Source organism: Sus scrofa, chromosome 1, assembly GCF_054392235.1.
Source record: "Sus scrofa isolate SSC_HxYL_T2T_F1_AM1 chromosome 1, Sscrofa_HxYL_maternal_Yorkshire_Landrace_v2.0, whole genome shotgun sequence".
In the NCBI taxonomy this organism is placed as follows: domain Eukaryota; kingdom Metazoa; phylum Chordata; class Mammalia; order Artiodactyla; family Suidae; genus Sus; species Sus scrofa.
The window spans coordinates 39,548,935-39,574,045 of record NC_139383.1 but is presented as its reverse complement, the minus strand read 5'-3'; the positions used below and the strand labels follow the sequence as shown (position 1 = coordinate 39,574,045).

Genomic DNA, 25,111 nt, shown 5'->3' with positions numbered 1-25,111 from the left:
ACTGCCAAGAGTGGATTAAAAGTTGAGTAGAACAGGAACAATAGCGATAAAGAAAGATAAGGTCAGGTAAAAATGAAGGAAAGAAAAAATATATGACCTCATAAAGTTCTAAACATAGAAAAGGCCATCATGAGTAAGAATCTGAAGAAAGAACAAATTTCTATCATGAAGTACTTCAAATATTGAAATTTTCACATTCAAAATTTAGTATATATGAAATGTTTTAAGAAATAAAATACACATTTATAAATAAAGACAAGCAACAGGAGATTATGAAAATAATGAATAAGGTTTGCAAAACAACTACTACAATAAAAATATAAATTATATAACAGCTCATTGAATTAGTTCAAATAACAGGGCTCAAGAATCAATTAGTGAATACATGTTAGAACTGATTGAATTAGATTAAGAATTGCATAGAGACACAAGAATATGAAAAATTTGAAAGAGTTGTTAAGAGAAAAAGAAGAAAGAGCATACATACCTAACAAATTCCTAATAAGCAGAGCAAAAAAAAAAAAAAAACAAAAACAAAAACAAAAACAAAAACAGAATATTTGAAGTAATGGCTACAAATCCCACAAATTGGTAAAAGAAAAAAAAAATAATGTGTCCTGGAAGCATTTTACAATAAAAAGGAGTTCTTACCCCAGTAAACAAGAGTGAAACTTCAGCAGATCAAAGGCAGAGAGAAGATAATTAAAGACTTTGCCAGAAAGAAAAGATAGATCCTGTAAGGGAGATACGACAATTCAACTGATAACAGAATTTCCCCACCTCAGTAGAAGAAGAGAAAATAAGACAGTGGAATAATATATTGAAAGTGGTCAAAAAGTGTAACTGGTGACCTAGATATGTGCCTAGAGGAAGGCTTTCAGGAATGAAGATAATTTAAAGACATTGTCAGGTAAATAAAGACAGAATGTTTTCCACCAATGGGTTTTGCTCAAGGCTCTTCTTCTAAAGATGCCACAGGAAGAAGTATGATGGCAAAAAAAGGTCAGAGATGCAAATGACATGGTAAGCAACGACACTGGTAAACATGTGGGAAAAGACAGATATATATTGATTGAAAAAAATACAAATGAAAATTGACGTTCATGCAGTTTTAAAAGTTAGAACTAAAAATATTTTAAAAATTAGCACGTAAATCAGGATTAGATTTAATGAAATTTAAATGTTTTACCATCTTTCCCTTGTTTAGAAAAGGATGTTTCAACAAAAAGAAAAAAAGATAAAAAAGAAAAGGATTTTCCTAGTAATTTTATTCTTTGTTAAGTGTGCATAGTAAAATTCCAAGGATAACCACACAAAAATAAGAGAAATACTCTTTCCAGATGAGTAGAGGCTGAAAAATATACTACTATTACTAACAATAAAATTTAAAGGGAAAAGCTCTCAATTTATAACAAGACAAGAAATAACATAGAGAAGCACTGAGAGAGAATGAAAAATATTAAACAAAAAGTAATATGGTAAGAACTAGATGACCCAAAATATTAAAAATCACAACAAATGTTAAGTAGTTAAATTCATTAGATTAAAAAGCAAAGTCTATTGTATTGGATATAGTACAAAATAAAGTTTAACTTTATGTTATTTACTAGGAACATATTTAAAACATAATGTCATGGAAAGGCATAAAATAAACATTCATTTAAAAATTCTGATAAAATACTAACCAAAAGAAAGCTGGAATAATTATAATATCAGACATACTACACTTTAAAAAAGATCATTATATGGAATACAGAAGTCTTTATATAGAGATGAATGTTCAATTCCCCAGAAAGTTATAATTAAACTAGTATAAAACTTATAAAAGAGCACCTAACAAAAATTGAAAAATCTATAGGGATAAGCTAATAATTTTCCAAAATAGTAAGAAATTTCAAGTCTACTCAATTATTGATATCTCAAATATTCAAAAAGTTAATGGAGATACAAAGTAATTGAAGAACACAAGCTTGATTCAATTGATACAGAACTGTGCTTCTAACCATTAGAAAATACACATTATTCTCAGCAATATACTGAATATTTACTAAAACAGATAATATATTAGTTCATAATAGCTCAACACATTTCAAAGAGTAAATCATTTTCTCTAACTACTATACAATTAAGTCAGGAGTTGATTAAAGAGGATAATTTTTATAAAATAGGTTTGGAAATTTTTAAGTATTTAAAATTCTAAAGCTTCAATGTAATATAAATTAAAATTTATGATGGAATTAAGGTATACTTAAAATTGAATGATAATGAAAATATACTATATATAAAAGCTTGGGGGATGCTACTGAAGTAACAAAGGAAAATTTATTGCTTTATATGTAAAATGTGGATAAAGGGTAGAGATAAATAAAAAAACCATAAGTAATATGTTTAAAAATTAACTCAAAAATGTTAAATAAATCAGAATCAAAGCAAATACCCATACATAATAGAATAGATTAAAATGTATTTATTCACAAAGTACTATACAATATAGTAGTGAAAAAGAATGAACTATACACAAAAATACTGATGAAACTGAGGATAACATTAAAAAAAAACTTAGAATATGTCCTACAATGTGATATATATGTGAACATGTGATAAAATTAGAAAATATCAAGATAATTAAAAAGATAAAATTCAGCATATGAGTTATTACCTCTGCCAGGAATCAAGAGATGGGATGGAGAGAGTCTAAGGGAAGAGCCACATGATTTACAGTATCTAGTTTTCAGATATATACTTATATGTTATTTTGTATATGTAACATATACATATAATTAAATACTTTTAAAGAACAAACATGTGGAACAATTTGTGCTTGTGAAGAAGAATAAGTTCAAATTGTAACATTAATTTGTATACAAAGAAAAATTATATAAAAGAAAAATCACCTGTCATGTTTAATCTTCATTTCCTAAAGAATTATTTTAGAAATGAGAAGATCCTTTTTCTGTGTTTAAGTGTATAATCAAGTTCACTGATTAAACAATGGAAAAGGCAATCATAAAAATAATTATTTATTTAAAGAAATGGAAATGACTTTTTAAAAATGATCAAACAATTTTAACAAACCACAGGGAGAGATTTAATAGTCATTTAAGTTTCTGTAATTTATTTTTTGGGACACATTTTGGTCAACATTAGGCAAATGAATTCAATATACAACTGGTGTGAATAACACCATTCAAACTCATTCTGCAAAATTAAGCAAATAATGTTTTAAGACTTTTTCCTATAACTGCATCTTAATCAGACTATTAAATTTTCTCCTGCTGTGCTAGAAATGTGACTGGCATATGTGTTGTATCAAAATTGAATCACTTATTTAAAAGTTAAAGTGTTGATATGACACCACTAATCAGTTGCACATTATTTTTTATTAGCAACTTAATTAGTGTGAGATAATAAATGATTTTATTTAGTCATGAATTAACTCAGGCGACTTTTAGGTGGATTAAATCACTTTAGAAAAGATCATTATTTTGTTTTATGAAAGAGAATTACAAATAATATCAACATAAAGGAACTATTCTCTTTCTGTGTTTAAGAATTTAAGAAAATTGGAGTTCTCATCGTGGTACAGTGGAAACGAATCTGACTAAGAATCGTGAAGTTGAGGGTTCAATCCCTGGCCTCGCTCAGTGGGTTAAGGATCAGCCGTGAGCTGTGGTCTGTGTCACAGACGCGTCTCGGATCCTGAGTTGCTGTGGCTGTGGTGTAGGCCACCAGTTGTAGCTCCAATTCAACCCCTAGCCTGGGAACCTCCATATGCCACGGTTGCAGCCCTAAAAAGCAAAAAAAAAAAAAAAAAGAAATTTAAGAAAATTAGTTCTTTTGCCACCAGATTTTCCTATTATCCTAGATTATCATTTTATAATTCATTAATAGTTTCATAATTGTCTGAAAAAGTGAAATCTTTTAAATGGCAATAGCATCCTTATTCAGAAATTTTGACTTTCTGAAATTTTTGAAAATTTTCAATCCAGGAACATATAATCAATAAATAATAGGTTACATTTTTATTAATGACAAATTGTGTAATTTAGTTATGTTTAATTATATTCTTTTAAAAGAAGTCCTTAACCTAATATATATCAAACATATAAATTAGGAAAAAGACCATTAACTTTTATATTCACAGATTTTTTTTGTTTAATTTTAACTGGTGCTTATTTTTAGACAAATTTCCAAGGTAGCTGAATTCGATATCTAAAATATCCACCATACTTTAATCCTGATAAAAAATTACTCATTAGTTTTTTAAATTTATTTTTATTTTAAGAGAATTGAAACATTTTTTATTTTTTAAATTTTATTTATTTATTTATTTGCTTTTTAGGGCCACAGGCTAGGGAGGTTCCCAAGCTAGGGGTCAAATTGGAGCTACAACTGCTGGCCTTTACCATGGCCACAGCAACGCAGCAACCAAGCTGCCTCTGTGACCTACACCACAGTTCATGGTAACGCCAGATTCTTAACCCACTGAGCGAGGCCAGGGATCGAAACTGCATTCTCATGGATGCCAGTCAGATTCATTTCTGCTGTGCCACGACGGGAACTCCCAAATTACTCATTAATTTACTATATTTATATAAGAAGAAAAATGCAGAACCAGAAAAATGAATGAACTTTAAAATTTTTATTTATTTATTTTTTTTAGGGCCACATCCCCAGCATATGGAGGTTTCCAGGCTAGGAGTCAAATTGGAGCTACAGCTGCCAGCCTACACCATAGCTACAGCAACACAGGATCCTTAACCCATTGATCAAGACCAGAGATCAAATCTGCAACCTTATGGCTACTAGTCAGATTTGTTTCTGCTGCACCAGAATGGGAACTCCGAATGAGCTTTTTAAAAGTTAGAAATCATTAAAAAGCAAATCACAAATGTAAGCTACAAAGGAAGTTGTCTAAAAAAAATGGAAATCCTGACTAGCCTACTGCTGGGCTTGTTTGAGATTCTATCAAAAAGTAATTAACTTCTACAAACATTAGATTTTATCAGAATAATTTCTAAAATTTTAATTATTTTTGATATTGAAATTCAATCTCAGAGACTCATAATGATCAAAACCTGCCTATGCAGGTAATTTTGGTGAAGTGCTAATAGCAAATTCCTCACTATTTACAATATCAGAGATATATATTACAGAAAAAGATGCCAAAGTTACATTTCCACATAGAATCATCTCAAGAAATGTTCTTACTACATCACTCCATTTATTTATTTATTTATTTGTTTGTTTGTTTGTTTGTTTATTGTCTTTTTTGGTCACACCCACAGCATATGCATATTCCCAGGTTAGGGTGGGATTGGAGCTATAGCCACTGGCCTGTGCCACAACCACAGCAATGCTGGATCTGAGCCACAACTCATGCAATGCAGGATCCTTAACCCAATGAGGGAAGCCAGGGATCTAACCTGCATCCTTATGGATACTAGTCAGATTCATTTCCGCTGAGCCAGGGTGGGAACTCCTATATCACTCCTTTGAAATACTCATTTTGAGGGGCAAACCAACCTAGTTATACTTAAATGTTGATTGTTAGACAATAAGAACAGAAGAACCCACTATTTTATAAATCTTTTCTCTTGAAACCCCAACACTTGTTGCTATAAATATCTGGTCAGTGTCTCAGCTATGTCAACAGCCTTGAAACTCTTCTAGGTGCAAGCCTTTCCTTGTCACCATTTGTTTTTAATGATGTATTTCTCATTCCTTTGTTTTATTTCATATTTTGCCTTTGGGCAAGTTTCTAGGGAATGATGTTTTAGGATATACAAGGTATTTTCAAAGAAAAAAGTTTTTCAAAGAGTTAAAATATTAATATCAGTAAGAAATGGTTGAATACTAGGGTATTCAAGAATGTGAATATTTGTTTTGCTTCTAATTTTTAAAATAATAGATATAATACAATCTAACGCCTCTTGATAGCTTCCTTCAAACTCCATGGAAAGCTAATTATTCATTATATATTTACTATATCTATAAAGAAAAAGGATAAAAAATGAAAATTAAATGACTATTTCTAAATTAGAAAGCGACATCCTTAAAAAGTAAACCTACAGGAGTTCCCGTCGTGGTGCAGTGGTTAACGAATCTGACTAGGAACCATGAGGTTGCAGGTTCGATCCCTGGCCTTGCTCAGTGGATCAAGAATCTGGCGTTGCCATGAGCTGTGGCGTAGGTTACAGACACAGCTTGGATCCCGCGTTGCTGTGGCTGTGGTGTAGGCAGGTGGCTACAGTTCTGATTAGACCCCTAGCCTGGGAACCTCCATATGCTATGGGAGCAGCCCTAGAAAAGGTAAAAAGACAGGAAAAAAAAAAAAAAGTAAACCCTCAAAAAGCATTGATAAGACCATAATCCTCTGTGAATTATGGAAAATTTGAGTTTGCAACATTACTTTCACTGATGTTATAGAGACATGTCAGTGCACCACTGATTCTTTTTTTATCCCAATAATAAAACCCCAGACATTTGAGAACCCAGTCCCCTAAGACGACCTCAAGAATCTCAGAGCAAGCCACAAGAATTTAGAAAGAGATTACCTCCCCTCTCTTTTACATCAGTCTTTTTCCACACAGTAACAATCTCCCCCACCCCCACCAAAAAAATCTGGGGATGAATTACAGTCTGTGCATCTAACACCAAAGCAGAAAAAGTGACCTATCAGAGGTGGGAGATCTGGTCCTGTTCAGAAGACAAGATTTACAGGCACTAGGGTAGAGAATGCAGTTGGAAGGGAGCAATGGGCTCAAAGCAAGAACTATTTATAGCTAAAGACAAATAAATAACTGAAAAAGAAATAAGAAACTGAAGAAAAAAAACTAACAAATGTACATAATGTTGAAGAAGGGTTTAGAAAAAGAACAGTGGTTCTTTAGTTTAAATTATCTCTACCATGTTCTGTTTGATAAATCTGAGTCAGTTTTTGATGATTGCCTCTAAAAAAGCATGATTAAAAAAAATAGGGGCTAAAGAAAATATATTCTTAATATACTCAGAAACCAATTTATTATATCATTCTGTGATGTCCTGAACATTTATTTCATAGGGTCAATAAGAAGCAATACACTTACTTCCTCATCCTTTCTCTTCAGTTTCTACTCTTATTCTTACCACTATTCTTGTGAGGCTAGACTTTCTGATGATTCCTTCACATTTCACTCTCTTATATAAAGCACACTATAGCTTTCCATGGTAATAAGTCTAAAGCCCTTTGGCTTGCATTTTCTCTAGCTCATAGTTTCACCCTACATGTCCTTTCCTATCACCGATTTCTAACACAAGTCCTCAACTCCAGCCAACATTTCTTTTGATTCCTTCCACACACCATATTTTTTCCGTTGCCTATGTAAAGAAACAGAAAGAATATATTATGATCTGTATCTCCAGTTCCTGGCATAGAGCTCTTAAATCTATTTGAATTTCCTTAATGACAGGAGAGTCTTTTGTTCTAATTCGACAGTGCTTGGTGGGCCCCTGGATTGGGGTTGGTCATCAGAGAGACCAAGCTATGGTTAGAAGTGTGGCACTTTCAGCGTCATCCCCCATCCTCCATGAAGGGGTGAGTGGCTAGAGATTGAGTTCATGATCCATCATGCCTTCATGATGAAACCTCCATAAAAGTCCCAGAAGTACAAGGTTCAAGAAGTTTCTGAGTTTCTGAACATATCTATATGCCAGAAGGGTAGTGCACCCCAACTCCATAGGAACAGAAGCCCCTCTGCTTGGGACCCTTCCAGGTCTCACCCTATGAATGTCTTCATCCGATTGTTCATCTGTATCCTTTACCGTATATTTTATTATATAATAAACTGGCAAACCTGAGTAAGTGCTTCCCTGATTTCTGTAAGCTGTTCTAGCAAATAATTTAATCCAAGGGAGGGATGTCCTAGGAACTTCTAATCTGTAGCCAGGTAGGGTAGAAGGTGTGGATAACCTGGGGGACTACTATTTTTGATTGGCATCTGAATTTGAAGGGTAGTCTCATAGCACTGAGTCCTTAACCTGCAATGTGCTAACTTCAGTTAGTATCAGAACTGCATTGAACTGAATCGTAGGACATTCAGCTAGGATCATAGAGACACGGTTGGTGTGAGAAAAATCCTACTTGTCTGGTGTCAGAAGTGTTAGGAGTGTGGTAGTAGTGTGAGTGAGAGTAAAGGGGAATCACACAGGAGAAGTGAGTTTTTCCTTTATACCCCCTTTTTCCATTTATCCAATCCTAACCATTTTTCAAATACAAATTCTGGAACTACCTCCTATATGTAGACTGTCCTGACTACCTTTGGCTATAGGTGAAGGGTGTGGAGTGGGATGTTTCAGAGGGCTTTCCTGAGGATCAAATCTAAGTTTTGCTTGAATTAGTGAGACAATTCTGTACCCTTGTAATTATTTTCCTTTTTTTTTAATGTCTGAAGCAAGTCCATGTTGGCTCTATTATTTGCAGTCAAAGTACTCTGAATGAGATGTATGGCAAGGACTACCCTTACTGATTATCTTGTATTGTCCTCAATATTGACTAAATGATGGGCACAGCAGAAGCACTCAGTAAACACTGAGACCTGCTCTGCTCAATGCAATAGCCACTGATCAACCTGGGCAGCAGGGAATTGAAATATGACTCACACAAATTGAAACATGCCTGAAATGCAACACACACACACACAATTTCAAAGGCTCAAAAAAATTATGTAAACTATCAATACACTTCTACATTAACTACCATTTGTATATAGAGAGTTAAATAACATTATTACAATTATTTTCACCTGTTTCTTTTCACCTTTTTAATATGTGTACTTGAAATTTTTTAAAACTACACATGTGGTTCTCATGATGTTTCATTAGATAGCATTGATTTAAAATGATTTGTCTTTTTTTTTTCTTTTTATTGCCACACTTGCAGCATATGGAAGTTCCTGGGCCAGGGATTGAACTGAGCTGAAGCTGCAATGTAGGCTGGATACTTTAAGACACTGTGTCAGGTCTGAGATCTAAACCCACACCTCTGCAATGGCCTGAGCCTCCACAGTAGGGTTCTTAACCCACTGCGCCACAGTGGGAACTTCTGATTTACCTTCTTAAGTGTGGAAACACGGGAAGGAAAATTGCTATTTTCTGGAATTTATAGGGAAATTTACAATTGTATCCTGTATATTTTGAGCTTCTATTCATACTTAGATCTTAATATTCCAGAGAGTGTTTTCTGAGAGTTTGATCTGCTTATGCTATGCAAGATTATATCCATTCCTAACTATGTATTCTCAGATACATAATTATAATTAAGTTAATGAGCATTAGAAAACAACAGTGAAGGAAATAGTATTGCTCAATCATATGTGCTCTACAGCAAGTTTTTAGTGATAGAGGGTTTAAGGCAGAAGTAGAATTATTGTATTTCACTCTGCCTCAATCACTGAAAACATTTATGTATTGAATGCAAGTCAATTTTATCTTCAGGCTCAAGAACATGATAAGGTATTTGTTAGATGGTATCATTTCAAATGAGGCAGTTTTGTTTTTTAAGTTTCAACATAAGTCAGATTAAAAGTTATCAAATTCCTGTCAGTGAGTTTAGTATGAAATGACTCAATCTCTGAACACACTAAAAAATAAATATTTTATGAATTTCAGCTTGAAATTCATACTGTGCTCCAAAGAGAATTTATCATCAATACAAGCAGTACTTACTTGATAGTCTTGCAGGTTTTTCTGCTAAAAATAAAGAAAACAAGTTTTGTTTAACTCGGGTAAAATGCAAAGAAATTACATATCAATAGACTATGTAAAAGTATGCAGTATCTTTTGACTCTCTTCCTTATTAAGAGTTAGTGAAGAAATATAACTCTCTATTGCCTGAGAACATGTCTTTGACTATCTTAATTGTTTTGAGACATCAAAAAAAGCTATTAATTATTGCAGGTGTCACGACATATTTATGCTTTTTAAACAATTTTACTAAAATCAGCAGGATCTGAGTTAAATTATTTTGGTTTAACTATAATTATACCTAACTCCATTGAAATTACTTTGCATGATGTAATTAAATATTTGCTATAAGATTCCAAATTCCATAAAATGTATTATTGAGAATTATTTTCCTTTCAGAGATGAATAAAGACAAATAACTACCTAGTAGACTGTAAAACATTAATCTCAAAAAGCGACATGCAGAATCAGTTTAATTTTCCATAATCATTTATTTATTAGATTCAATGAGAGATTATAATTCTTCAAATATGTTTTTCCATTAAACTGTATGTAGGTAAGACAAACATATAAAGTGAAATGTTTGTCTCAAATACTATAGCAGACATTCTAACTTTCTAAAAAAAAGAGGATTGGTAACATCTATATTCCATTAACCTCAGTCTAAGTTAAAGGGCTAGGCTAAAAAATATAATTTTTTAAGGAATCTGCATAACATGTTTTACTTTGAGACTTGTAGAGTTTCTGATATAAACCTAAGAAATACAAATTGGCAAACGTTAGGTTAATGCCAATAGAAAAGTTCTTTAAAACATTTTTATTTGGAATAGTTATATTATCAGTAATATAAGAGAAGCACATATATAAAATTGAAAAATAAATGAAATAATTCAGAAAAATACTTTAGTAAAACTAATGTTATAATTTTTCCTTTAAAATATTAGCATTGGTTAAAGAGATCAGGATTTAGAAAAGAATAAAATACACATATCGAGATGAAGTGAACAATTCGTTGAGTGAATGAATGAATAAGAATGTGCCTATGTTCTCAGCTGGCTCTGGGTTGGACTTGTGCTTTCACAAAGAAAAATTTTTCCCTGCTATGATATCATAAAATAAAGATCTTAGAAATAATGGACTCACAGAAAAGAGCAAGAATGTCCAAATTCTAGAATCCCTTGTACAGCCCTCTAGTCTTAGCTCTAATAGACCACTTCCCTGGGTACAAAGTGGAGTACATTTCATCTTTGGGCTGCTCTAATTGGTAGAAAGCTTTCCCTTATGTTTCCCACAGTGTGGTAGGAGTGTTAAGATGGGATTGAATGGGCTTAGCTACTAAGTCTTTGGCATCATCCCCACTTAGAGCCAATTCTCATCTCTATGGTGGAAACACTCTGAGATATTAGACTTCCCATCACCTAACATCAACTCAGCTTTAAACTGGGAATGTAACTGTTGCTGTACTCAGGAGGAAATTGCACTAGTAATAAGAAAGGACATAGCCACAGATTTTCTAAGTAATCTTCCTTTTCATTCTTCTGGCTGAATATTTTAAAAGATATCAAGTAAGATTTTGGAGAGTGTTCCAACATAAAAATTGAGTTCCTGGAGTTCGCACTGTGCTCACCAGAAATGAATCTGACTAGTAATCATGTCAGATTCATGAGGTTGTGGGTTTGATCCCTGGCCTTGTACCTCAGTATGTTAAGGATCTGGAGTTGCCATGGCTGTGACGTGGATCCTGCGTTGCTGTGGCTGTGGCTGTGGCCGGCAGCTACAGCTCCAATTAGACCCCTCGCCTGGGAACCTCCATATGCCGAGGGTGTGGCCCTAAAAAGACAAAGAAAAAAAAAAGCAAAAAATAAAAATAAAAATAAAAATTGCATTACTGTATCTTTCCACAAATTTTATCTGCTCTCTTATTCTAAATGTTACCCCTTAATATTAATGACAATTTTGTCTAGATATGTTCTTCCATTTTGGGTATTTATAACACAGTATGCAGCAACAGGAAACCAGTAGAATATAAAATCCCTCCTCCCAAACCTCCTGCCATACACATACACAATAGAGATCTATGTATTTACTATAAATGAAAATTCTTGCTCAGATATAGCATGTTTACTTAGCACTTCAAATTTAAATAATTTGCATTTTATACATTTTATTGTATTTTGAATTAGATTCACCTAACATTTTGTCACCCAGACAGTATAATTCAGTTGTACCCTTATAGTTTTATGATAATATCACCAAAATAGGTCACTCTCACTTTAGTAAAGAACATTTACCTGCCAAGTGCATGCTGGCATCTGCCCCCTACTACCCATTTTGTGTCTAAACTAAATTAATTGAAAGGATTGATTTATAAGTAATAAAAATATACCCATGAGATTAGCTATATTTTATGTGGTCATAGATAAAATGAATCTCAGCCCTATCTGTTTTTACTACTCTATCATTCTTGATTGTAGTAATGTTACAAAAGTCTTTTGCAATACATTTTCCTTCTGGTATGCACTGGAATATCCTACTGAATGTTTATGTTGTTCTGTTTCTAGGTCTCCATATTTTCTAGTTTTCCACTGAAATGTAAGCTTCCTGCTAAATTTCCTATCTGTTCACTTCCTCTGCTGTTAACAGAAGTGTATACCTGCTAGACTTCCTTGCTTTAAAAAAATTTAGTGTTAATATTAAGTGTCAGTACAATTCAGGCACCTCCATATCAACACAGCATTTGAATATTTACAAAGTTCAAGATTACCTTTTGTCACATTGTGTGATTGAAGACTTTCTTTACTTGCTGGGACTGTATATAAAGAAAATATAAATTAAAATATGAATTCTCAAAGCAAATTTTCATTAAAATTTTGGCCCACTTCAACTCTAAGCTTTAGCAACAGAGAATAATTTAAATATTGTAAATATTTTCTCAGGGTGATTTTAAAAAACTTGTCTTCTATTAATATCTAAAAAAACAGATATTAGCAGCAGAGTTTTTTTTTTTTTTAACATAAGCAGAGATATAACATGATTACGGTGAATACAAGAGATTTAAATGAATTAGAATCCATGGACAATGGGTCATTCTGATCAACTGCATTTAGGAATAAGCCAAAAATAAGTGTCTTCTTTTGTTATTCTCTTTTTGGTATGTCTACAAATGTTTTCCTCCTGACTTAATAGAATATTTATCTAATTAAAGCATTTGCAAATTTTTTAGATAACTACATGGAAATCAGTGATTATTGAATTATATTACTTTACTAATACACATATCTAATGTTAAGAAAAAAAGTAACATTGTGAAGCAGCTTCTAACTAGTTGCACATTAATGACACAACACATTAATGCATACTATGGGAGTGGCCTGTCATCCACTACAGCCATTACCACACGGCCACTGATTATTTATCACATTTCTTCTTTTAATCAGACCAGCAATCATCATATACCTAAATAAAAGTTTTACTTAAAATTGAAATTAAAAAATTCTGACTCAAGATATTTTGGCTTCGGGGCTTTTCAATCTTTTAAGTATTACCTTTTTCTTCTTTAAGGTGTTTCATTTCTGCTTTTTCTATAGAGATAAAGTGGTAATTAGAGTCATAAACATATTTATTCATAGGTCTTCCTAAGGTTTGGAATTACATATTATGTAGTCAATATTCACAATTCAGGATTATATGAAAAGAACTGTTCACTGTTAATTTAGCAATAATAGGTGGAGTTTGCTTTGAGATCTAAATCCTTGTTCCCCTTAGATATCTAATAAGAATAAAATATCTACACGCCTCGAATAACCCAAAATTGAGCTGCAATTCTGATACATGCATTAAAATCATGTCCATATTTTCATGAATTGCTTTTATGAGATATAATTTGTATACTTACATAGTTTTGATTTTGGTGCTTTTAGCACTAATTTAATATACAACTCTTAAAATGTCTTTACCTTTGCTTTCCTTTTCAGATTTTTCAATTTTCTTCTTTGCTAGGGAGAAAAAATAATGTCACCAGTTTAAAAAAGATTAACTTTCTTATTTGATTTTGGAGTAAACATTTGAAGATGAAATGCAATCCCATAGGTGCAAGAGTGTCAAGGCTCTGCTTTTTCAAGATATGATTAAAAAATATAACACCCCCCCACCCCATGTGTGAGAACATATATATTTTTGTTATTCATGGTTACTCTGGCTCTGAAGGCAGAGATGGCTCCTTTCAGTTTTTGTTTTTTTGTCTTCTAGGGCCACACCAGTGGCATATGGAAGTTCCCCGGCTAGGTGTCACATTGGAGCTGTAGCTGCCTGCCTACACCACAACCACAGCAATGCAAGAATCCAAGTCACGTCTGCAACCTACACTACAGTTCATGGCAATGCTGGATCCTTAACCCACTGAGTGAGGCCAGGGATTGAACCCACATCCTCATAGATACTAGCGGGGTTCTTTACATCTGAGCCACAATGGGAACTTCCTGTTTTTGTTTTTTATATACTCCAAAGTAATGCTAGAGTAAGCCATGTGTTTATTAATAAGTTTAAACTAGTAACAACAGAAAAAAATTTTCTATTGTTATCTTTAGGAAATGAGAATTTCGACTGGTGCTATGCATGCTAAATGAATAAATCGTTGAGTAAAAACAATGTAAGAGTCACAACATATCTCTAGGCAAAATGTGGGTGGGTACATGTTTTTCAAACCAGAGTTTTGGTTGATTGATGCTTTTCTTCAACTATATTTATCAGACAACAGCGAGAAAGAAACTGATTTTTTTTTTTTTTTTTTTTTTTCAGGGCGGAACCTATTCCTATGGAAGCTCCCAGGCTAGGGGTTGACTCGGAGCTATAGCTGCCAGCCTACACCACAGCTCATGACAACACCAGATCCTCAACCCAGTAAGCAAGGCCAGGATCAAACCCACAACCTCATGGTTCCTAGTCGGATTTGTTTCCACTGTACCATGATGGCAACTCCTCCCCCTTTTTTTTAGGAAACCAATATTTAATGAGTGACAACGAAGTATGTAGCAGAAATGTTATACATGTTATTATTTCACTTCATACTTATAAGAATCCTTTTGGGAAGTCATTAAGTCTGTTCTACAGATGAGGAAACTGGGAATCTGACCTCTTAAGGGATATTCCCAAATGTTACACAACTAGACTGAGACTCAAATTTACAGACTGTTCCCAAAGAACTATGTTATCTCCTCGGGGAAAGTAAATATTTACCTGATTCTGTTACTTCTGATGTTTCCTCTTTAGAAAAAAAAAATAGAAAAAAAGAGAAGAAAAATAGAAGGAAAGGATAGTATTTTTTTTTAGTAATAGAAAACTGAACTTCATCTGCAGATATTTCTCATTAAATTATAATAGTAATGACACAGACACATATTCAAAATGGCAAAGAGACATGCTAGTGACTAATATTTGTGAAAATTATAACAGATATATCTATCCTGAAAATAAAATCACTCTATAATCTGATCTTAAACCATCTATTCATATATGGTAGAAAGAATCAATTTGAAGTCCTTTGGGTGGTTTTCTTGAAATTATTAATCTCCATTACATAAATTTTTAAAATGATCTTCACATGCTCTTTCATTGAATATTTATGAGGAAACTTTATATACCACATGTTGTACTAAGTGCAATGGATGGGATTGTGGGATGAAATTTTAAAAAGTCACAGATATAAATTCAACTCATGGTGGTGACTACAGTCAGAGTGGTGAGACAAGATATACAAATGTTATTTATCTTTAGCCTATGATAATGTTGAACTGGTCTTTCTTTTTGCTCCTTCAGTAAATTTACAGGCCAATTATTTTTAAAACCATAATAAGGCAGGTTTTAAAAAATATATATTTTTCCTCACAAATCAGTTCAAGTGATAACATTTCCTATAAAACCGATATATATAATTATAATTCTAATATAACTTTTTGGATGCTATTTTCGAAATTCAATGAAAATTAATTAAAATATTTTATAAGAACGAAGATGTAAAATGAATAATGTTTCACAAACGAAATAGTATTTGCAAATAATTATGGTGGTATTCTATATTAGGATTCTAATTTTGACTTTCAATCATTAATTTTTGTAATACCGTTCATATTAATAGCAATTACACACATTAAATAAACTAGAGATTTTTGTCAACCCAAAGGCAACATTTAATATTTACCACTGACATCAAATTCATTCAAAAGAAATTGTAGATGCATTTGTAAGAGTCTATAATCACACTCAAACAGCCAGGTTAGTCCCAGGCATTTAAAAACTTTAGACATAGCTTCTAGATACACTCTTGATTTAAATGCAAATATTTTCCCCCAGGGTAATGTCTGAGTCATAATTTAACAATTTTAAATAAACAATTTCATTTTTATGAATTTACATAATATTGCACAAACTTTCAAAAATTTCATAAATTGTTGCATTTTTACTATTGTTTGAAATGTCAAAATAATGATCCTGAAATACCAAAACAGTGATCCTGAAATACCAAAACAACTCATCTTCACCCTTTGAGAATACGAAAATTAAAAGCTAATGTGTTAAGATTAAATAACTGAAGACAGGAATTTCATGTTACAACTTTTTTTTTTTTTAACACAGCATTGACTAGAGGGATCTCCATACTGTGGTTACATAATAAATTCTAACGAAACTGAAAGTACAGAAAAGAGAGGTGTAAACCCCCCCCCCGTTTTTTTTTTTTTTTTTTGCACAGGTATTAGCTATGGTAACTGAATTACACAGATAAAACAACAGAAGTCATTTTAGGCATTCCCTCACATACGCTGGTATAGTAAATGTATCCAATAGTCACTCAACAAATACATGTTTAAAGATTAATGAATACAATACATAAACATTCATGTCAACAAGAATCATTTCTATAGTTAATGGCATAATAGCTATTGCAATAGTAAACATACCATACTATTTTATCTTTTACCACATGTAGTTTAAAGAAAGTATAAAATTAAAATAATTAAATGGCAAATTCTTAAAACTCTAGAATGGTACACTTACTTGGAGTTGGTTTTGGTTTGTCTAAAAAGTAAAAATGTAAAGAAGAAAAGAAAAGAAAATTAGTGATCATTTTCTGTCTATAGGTAAAATATCATCGCTCTGTATTTGCTAATTCTGTTTGAATTAGAATAGGCTGTTTAGTAATTTTTTTAGTAATATTCCCAATGAATTCCTCAAAGAAGTTGTAAAGCTTCAAAGTATAGAGTCTTTATGTTTTCTTTATCCCTGTAAAACCTCATTTTTGATTTAATGCAAAATGAATGCTTACAGTAATATGAACTCCTTAAAGTTTCCGAGTGGCATAAAACACATATTCTGCCATTGTCCTTTTGGAATATATTAATATTAACTATTTACACCCTTCCAATCCAATATTTTGAATGAAAAAGCTGACTTAATAAAATCTCAGGAAGAATAAGTGAATGGTATGTGAAAAACACAAAAATACACCATCTAAATACATGATCTTTCTCCAATATACCTTGTATGAAATTATTAACTAAAAACATTAATTATGTAGTCTTACACATAAATATCTATCTATTCATGAAAACTAGACATTTCCTCATCATTGTGAAGAATCTGAATTAATCAAAATTAGATCAATTAACTAATTAATTAACAGTGGGAATACAAATTACATAACAATTTTTGTAGAGAACAATCAGAGATATTTATAAAAATTACATTGAGGAGTTCCCATTGTGGCTCAACGGAAATGAATCTGACTAGAAACCATGAGGACTCAGGTTTGATCCCTGACCTCACTCAGTGGGTTAAGGATCCAGCATTGCCGTGAGCTCTGGTGTAGGTAGCAGATGTGGCTGGGATCTGCCTTTGCTATGGCTGTGGTGTGGGCTGGTGGCTGCAGCTCTGATTCAACCCCTAGCCTAGGAACCTCCATATGCTGTGGGTGTGGCCCTAAAAAAAAAAAACAAACAAAAAATAAATTGAATATATCATTGCACTAAAAAATTTTTCTTTAAAGAATTTTATCCCAAAGATAAATTTATAAAACTAGACAGGTAGATATATTTATTATTGTTTATCATTAAAGAAAATTTGTAAGACAACTTAAACATATGTCAATCAGAGACTAAGCAAACTGTGTGCAACTATACTATAGAATGTGGAAATGTTTTATATACTGATATAAAAAACTTCAAAAAAAACATTCTTAAGTAGAAAAACCTAAGGACAAAGCTATTTATAGTATGTAATTATTTGTGTAAAAATTATTACATAATTTGTATATAGGTATGTGTATATGTATTATACATGTATATGCTTTTATATATAGTGTTAAAAGGATACATCAAGAAATAACAGCAATTCCCTCTGGATATTATTGAACAGTGTGTGAACAGGAACTGGTAGAATAGGGAGAAAAAGGAGAGGGAAGGATATTTTCACAATTAGCCTCCAGAGAAATAAAATCTTGTCTGCCATATCAGTAAACAAAGGATGTCACAGACATCAGCGATTGTGGCCACCTTGGACCCCTGTGAGCTCTGAGGGAACTCAGGAAGGAAACAAAGAATACCTGCCCTCGAACAGCCATCAGACTGCAGCTACTCCTGATGGTGAGCCCTCAGGATGTGATAACACAGAATACTGACCCCAGAGAGCTGAGGTGCATCTCAAAGGAATGATTTCAGTGAGCTATGTATCTTCCCACACATAGAAAAGCACTAAATTCCTTAACCTGTAATCGTTGGTCAGACTACCTGCCCTTTGCTGCAAAACTCATATATTCTGGCTCACCCCTCTCCTCCTCAGAGCAGTTTTCTTAGGGTTACTTGCAATGCTGCCTCCCAGGCTTAAGTCTTTAACTTGCCCCCAATAAAACTTAACTCACAACTCTCACATCTTGCATTTTTTAAAGTTGACACCCTTATATGCCTTAGTGTCGAACTATGCCGAGTATTATACATCTTTATGAGAACTATGTCTAGATACTCATGTTGCAACAGAAGAAAGGGTGGGGGAAAAACTGTAATTGCAATGTATACATGTAAGGATAACCTGACCCCCTTGCTGAACAGTGGGAAAATAAAAAAAATTAAAAAAAAAAAGGAATAATATTTTTAAAGCTATTACAGAATAGCTTTCTTCTATTTTAAGAAATTATACCAAGTTAAAATTCATGAAATTCATGATTAGTTTTCAGTGAAATGTAATATGTGTAATTTGATAGGATATTTTACATTATATCAACAGTGAATCAACATTATCATATGATATATGATATTAATATTGACAGCAGTGTAATACTATTTTGGAAGGGTCTCATGAAACTTGAAAGCAAGCACTATTTTGTTAATACTGCTGTAAGATAATAGCATGTTTGGCAATCTATATATATTGGTTATAATATTTAGCAAAATGTTTGTCAACAACACAACCCTTATGTTAGACAAACTAGATTTTACTACAAACCACAAGACTAAACATTACCAGAAAATAAAATGAAAATTACTTAATATGCTTGTTTCCATTTTAAAATTTAATAAAAGTAATGAATTATGACAATATAAGCCAAAAAAGCAAAACACCTGTTTTTATAGATGGAGATTCTTTTTCTTGATGTTCAGCTTTTTCTAAAGAGAGAAATCAAAATCAACTGACGATCTTCTGACTGTTTGTGTAGCAAGCATTTCTCATTTATATATTTGCAAGTGATCCTCAGTTTATATGGGAAGCATGCCCCTAAAGTTATTTGCATGTAACTAGGAACACAGAAAGCATATTGCCATAGAAAGACATCATAAACAAGGTCAGGTTCATTCTCATGTTAGATACTTCAAAATGCTAAACTTCTTGGGGCTATGTGGTATAAGAAGAAGAGGATAGAATACGACAAAGAGGGGAATAATAATAAGATAATTTTTCTTTCTTTGCTGAAGGCTGAGTCATTCTTTGGGGATATTTTAAAGAAGATGACATTTTACGAACTCCTTTTTTACCTCTCTGACTCCATCTAGTTACCTTCTTACCAGGTCAGAAGGAATTTGGTGCTGGTCATTAATTTCTCATTGAAAATTTAACCTAGATTTGTCTTATTCCAGACAGTATGACACTTCGTATTTCAATTTTCTGGACCACCCTCTCTTTTGGGGTCCAGTTAAAATTCTCACAGATGAATCTCAACTAAATCTAAGACATGATGAATTGAATCAAAATGTGTAATTGATATTCCTTTTAGCCCTCTGAAAAATATTTGAATTAAAATAAATTTTAGGAGATCTCTCTCTTTTACCAAAAGAGGTATTTCAAATCAAACCACATAGGGTAGGATATTTTGGATGGGGTTGAGAATATTTGTATTGTAGAGCAGCTCTCGGCCAAATGTAGTTTTTAACTAATCAGCTCCAGATTTAGTCTTCCTGAGCTCTTCTTGTTTGCCTGTCTTTTCCTTCCCTCATCCTGAATTTGGAGCTTCTCTGAAAACACTACTATTTGTCCCCATCATCTTGCACCAACAGTGAAGTAGGTGGGGAGATTTTGGACCTAGGATATTATAAGACTTAACTAGATATTTGTAAATTAGGGATTGATAGCATTCGAGAATGAACTTCCACGAACTTAAATTGTATAAATTTTAATGTTAAATAAGCATGCACAATAAAAGAAGCCAACATCCAAGTTAACAAACCGTCACAACAGTAGCACTGCAAAAGTATAATGAAGTAAAAATAATATAAAATATACATTCAAAATATATGCAATAGGTTCTAGGAGATGACTAGTTCTATTTAGGCTCCATGTACTTTGCTGTAACTCTTGAATCACTAATACGGCCTCCTAACTGGTCTTACCAAATTCATCTTTGGACTTAATCTGTTTTTCATACAGAAACCAGATACTACTTGACAAACAGACACTCCTACTTTCCTCAAAGCCTCTGTTTCACAAATATATATCAGTCAAGAACCAATACCACAATTTTGACATATTTAGTACCTGTGTAACAATGGACACATGTTCATGCTTTCCTAAGCCCAGTAGTCACTTTTTAAACTCTCTACCACTGTAACGTTTGTATTGCTCTTGAATAATAAAATGGATGATCTTTGAAATCTACACTGATGAGAAAATTCCATGATTTTAATAAACCAATGAAAAAATGTTTATAATAAATAAAATGATGAATGTCATAATACCAAAGACTACCTACTATATGCTGTTTAAAGCAAACAAATTAAAAACAGTATGTAGTTCATAACACCAAAAACTGCATATCATTTCATTTTCCTTTGTTATTCCTTGTGTATGCTTAAAAGATTGCCCATATTCTCTAACTCATTAGTATTATTTTATAGCCTATATGGACTCATTATTTTAGTATAATAATACGTGATACAACTTCTAGTGATTTCTTCTATAATTATAGAGAATTATTAATCAGTAGTGAAAGACAAAGATGTTAAATCAAAGCTATAGCAATAGCGTTAATTTATCATCTCTAGAGGTACCAATTTATCATCTCTAGAGGTACCCTAGCCTTAGACAATACTGAAAAGTCCAATTTTTAAAAATCCAAGCAAATTGTAAAGTTGAAATGGCCAAGCAACACTTTTTAGATTTTATTTTCATCTCTTACTTGCTGCTGGTTTGGGTTTAACTGTGGAGAATGAAAGAAAGAAAATGGCATAAGATGAATATAAACCATGAGGGAAAAAAAAACCTCTTTAACATCTGTATTCATTCCTTTCTAATTCTAGGTTCTCTTCTTATCTTAAGCTTAATCCATTCTCTCTGAATACTATTATTTCACTGTCAGCAAATTATTAATCACACTGCTTACTGAAAAACTAAGCTGCAAAAATTTTATGTAAAATGTGAAACAATCTATATATTTGAGACACAAATATATTGGGCTAATTTCTTCATAATCTCAAAATACTCTTATAACTAAATGAGATACTCAGGGGTCATATTAATACCTCACGGTGTAAATTAGAGGAACGTTAACTAAAATTATGAGTTAGGCAATGGTTGGAATAGATCACAATGGTCCTGTGAAGTAATGTGAAAATAGCCTTGAGGTTTCTTTCTCAGGACATAATAGTCCATAATTTCTAAAAATAATTAGTTCACTCATGAATTCTATTATATTTTCCTCTGAGTACAGCATTTAAATCCTGGTGATCCTGATCATCTCAGTTAAAAGAAAGAAATTACTTCACAGGCCTGTTCCTTTGGGATGATTTTTATTAAGAGATGGGACACTATTCATGGCCAAGGTGGGTACGATTTCCACCTTGGAATCAAATGGAGGAGCTTCAGTATTTCAGGATGTCAGTTGAGATAAAAATTTAATTTTGTTCATCCTTTTAGGAAATAATTCCAGAAGTGCAAGAGTGTGTGCCATCCTTTTTTTCTCACATAAAATAATACTTTGATTTTTTTTTGATATTATATGTTCTGTTGATCCATCTTTGAGGCAAATTTTTAGAAGTTATACAATCACATAATTCACTGTGGAACTCTCATGAGTAGAAATTATCCCATCTAATGCATGGAAGTTTTAGATTTCTGTGATTTTAAAATCTGAGGAAGCGTGGTTTGAAAATGAGATTAAACACCTAACAGTACATGATAATCAATGCATTACACAGATTTTCTCATAAATTATATGTAAGCTTAGGTCAGTCACATTAAAAAAATAAAGTTATGTCACTCTAGTTTTGCACTGCTAATTTTTATTGAGTATATCTTTTAGTTATTTACACGAACCCAGAATCTTAGGATCTATGGCACCAAAATGCACAAACTTGAAGAAACATCTGAAATATCTTACCTATTTTTTCTGTTGCGTTAGCTTTTACCTGCTTGGCAACTTTTTCATCTGTGATAAGAAACAATGTTAACATAAGCAGAAATTTTAAATGCATTAATACAAAGCAGTGACATATTTCAAATTTGGTATTTTGCACTCTCTTTGAAATAATAGCAATAGTGAGATAAACATAGCTGTTTGCTCAACAAAATAGCAAGTGATATCTTTCATTCAAATTGGATGGGAGCACAAAGATAATGTGTCCATCTGCAGATGTCCTTTGCAGCTATCTTGCCATAAAAGTTTTCCTAATTTGAATAGTTCCCTTACCTGACAAAGCACATCCTATCCTTTGCCTTCACTATATTTCACTGCATTTATCTTCACAGAAGTATACATAAAACATGTATTTCCTTTTCATTATTGAATAAGAATATGAACAAACAATTTTTGATCTTTCTTATGCAAGGTACCTCTCTGAGAACCCAGGATTAGCCTTGGAACCCAAGGTCTTTATGGTGCAAAGCTGGGGAAGGGAAAAAGTGATACATTTATGGGATGTTTTCTGGGCTGTATGTTTTTCTAAACATAGTCAATATGATTTGGGTCAAAGTAGAGGAATTAGTGTAATGAGTCTATACAAAATTAAATTTTTCAGGCATTCAGCATTGGGAATGAATATCCTAATTAAAAAGTTTCTCTGGGAAAGAGAAAGTTTTGAGTATAAATGTTATACTGAAATAAAAGAAAGCTGTGACTAGAGGGCATTGCCTTTGTTATACACTGAGAGACTAAACTCTCTCATTCTCTTAGTATTTTGCCTCAAAAATGGTTGACATTTAGGACAGTAAAGAATGCAATAGGTTTTTATTATTCATTATATTAGAAGGTTCTAAAAATTGTTTTGGGGGTTTTGCTTATGTCCATAGGGACAGCTGTTCTACCTCCTCACAACCCAGCCCTGCTTTCTTTATTTTTATAGTTTTTATTGCTGGTATCTCATATTCTTTAAAGCATAGACAAATAAAATCAAACTGGCTCAAACCCACTGAAAACACATTTTCTAAAGTAAAATTTTAAAAGTATACATAAAAACTTTTCTAAGATATGTTTAGAGAAAATGCTTTTAACTTTTTAAAGATAATGCCCTGACTATATTCACAAGATTAGGTAAAAAAATTCAGTCTGGAATAAAGCACAATATTCTACAGAACAACTAGGCATTAGTGCAACCTCCAGATGAAATTCATGTTTAATTAGCTTAAATTAAAACTTAAAGTTTCTTTCTTAAATAAAAACTAATTAATAAGCGAATTTGGGTAAATTCTTTCCCCTTATGAGTGGAACACATTGGCTTACCTCTACTTTCTCCAAAATGTCAGACCAGGAATAAGAAGAAAGGAAGGGAGGCAAAGATGGAGCAAAGAAAGTGGGAGAAAGGGAAGCAGGAGGAAATGCTGATTTCCTTTTCTTGGGATTTTTTTTGAAATTGACAATGTTCATGTCTGAATGAACCACTCCCACGCTGAATTACTAATTTTCTAAGGATATCTTGCCCCAACAGAATGAAACAAAAGATAGAGCCATTTCGTGCTGGTAAAGATGGTCTTTATACTAAGTCTCTGATGAGAAGTGATCACAAGCTATCTAGCTACATCTGCCAGGTCAGGTTCTTCATAAATAAACACTGTGAAGATGACTGAAATTGGAGCTGTTCTAGAAGCTGGATGACAATCATCCCTAATAACTTTAGATTTGACTCTAAGCTCTTTCTCCTGCTAAAACTAGAACACTGAGAGACAATTTGATACTACAAATACCACCTGCAAAATACCTGGTTTACCATGAGAAACAGTCTTTTCCGGTTTGGGTAAGTCTTGTTCTGAAAATAATGAAAAGAAACTCTTTTCAGATACTTAGAAACTTTACAAATTAACATATGGTGAATTTTCTCTATGACATGGTCCACTGATTAGTTAAGCATAAAATAACTGACAGATTTTAACAAATGTGTCCATGGAGAAAAACTGTTCTTAAATGTTCATGTCATCCTAGTTTAAATGAAAAACTTAAAGGTTTTGGTTGTATGAGAACAATATGACAAGAATTCTCATTTACATTTAAGCACCTATAATTTCCAAAGCATAGGCTGCAATAAAGCACAAATGTGGAGGCACAGATTGCAAAAATATATTATTGAAAAAAATTTTGGTAAAAATTCTATATAAGACTTACAGATGAAATTGATACATACTGTGTATTTGAGCTTTTTCAGATGAAACTAGAAAAGAAACATTTATATTTACTAAAAATTTCAATTAAATTACCTCAAAATTATAGTATTTAACAATAAAATAAATAAAAAGTAGCAATAGGACTAAATAGAAGTTTTAAGTGGTATTATCCTTCTGGTTTTGAAAAAAAGATAAAATGCAAAATGTTAATATTTGATAACACATACTTTTCTGCAGCAAGAAAATACAGTCAGGAAAATAAATCATAAGACAGGACTTAGGCATTTTTAAGCCTTGATACATTAAAAAGGTATGTTATTTA

The 25,111-nt window shown here is 32.4% G+C and overlaps 1 protein-coding gene across 50 annotated transcripts in view; it reads right to left on the bottom strand.

The window, feature by feature from the left end:
* Window positions 1–25,111, bottom strand: part of TRDN (triadin) — a 386,488-nt gene that overhangs the window by 18,845 nt on the left and 342,532 nt on the right. For 27 of the 50 annotated variants that reach the window (XM_084957615.1, XM_084957787.1, XM_084957754.1 and 24 more), the window contains 11 exons: window positions 24,810–24,836; window positions 24,390–24,437; window positions 22,577–22,624; window positions 21,377–21,397; window positions 19,329–19,373; window positions 16,774–16,794; window positions 14,959–14,985; window positions 13,680–13,718; window positions 13,269–13,304; window positions 12,488–12,532; window positions 9,706–9,729 (listed from right to left, as the gene is read on the bottom strand). In XM_084957615.1, the coding sequence (XP_084813741.1) occupies window positions 9,706–9,729; window positions 12,488–12,532; window positions 13,269–13,304; window positions 13,680–13,718; window positions 14,959–14,985; window positions 16,774–16,794; window positions 19,329–19,373; window positions 21,377–21,397; window positions 22,577–22,624; window positions 24,390–24,437; window positions 24,810–24,836 (381 nt within the window). The remainder of the gene's footprint in view (window positions 1–9,705; window positions 9,730–12,487; window positions 12,533–13,268; window positions 13,305–13,679; window positions 13,719–14,958; window positions 14,986–16,773; window positions 16,795–19,328; window positions 19,374–21,376; window positions 21,398–22,576; window positions 22,625–24,389; window positions 24,438–24,809; window positions 24,837–25,111) is intronic. The other 23 variants (XM_084957636.1, XM_084957817.1, XM_084957668.1 and 20 more) reach the window with 8 other exon arrangements.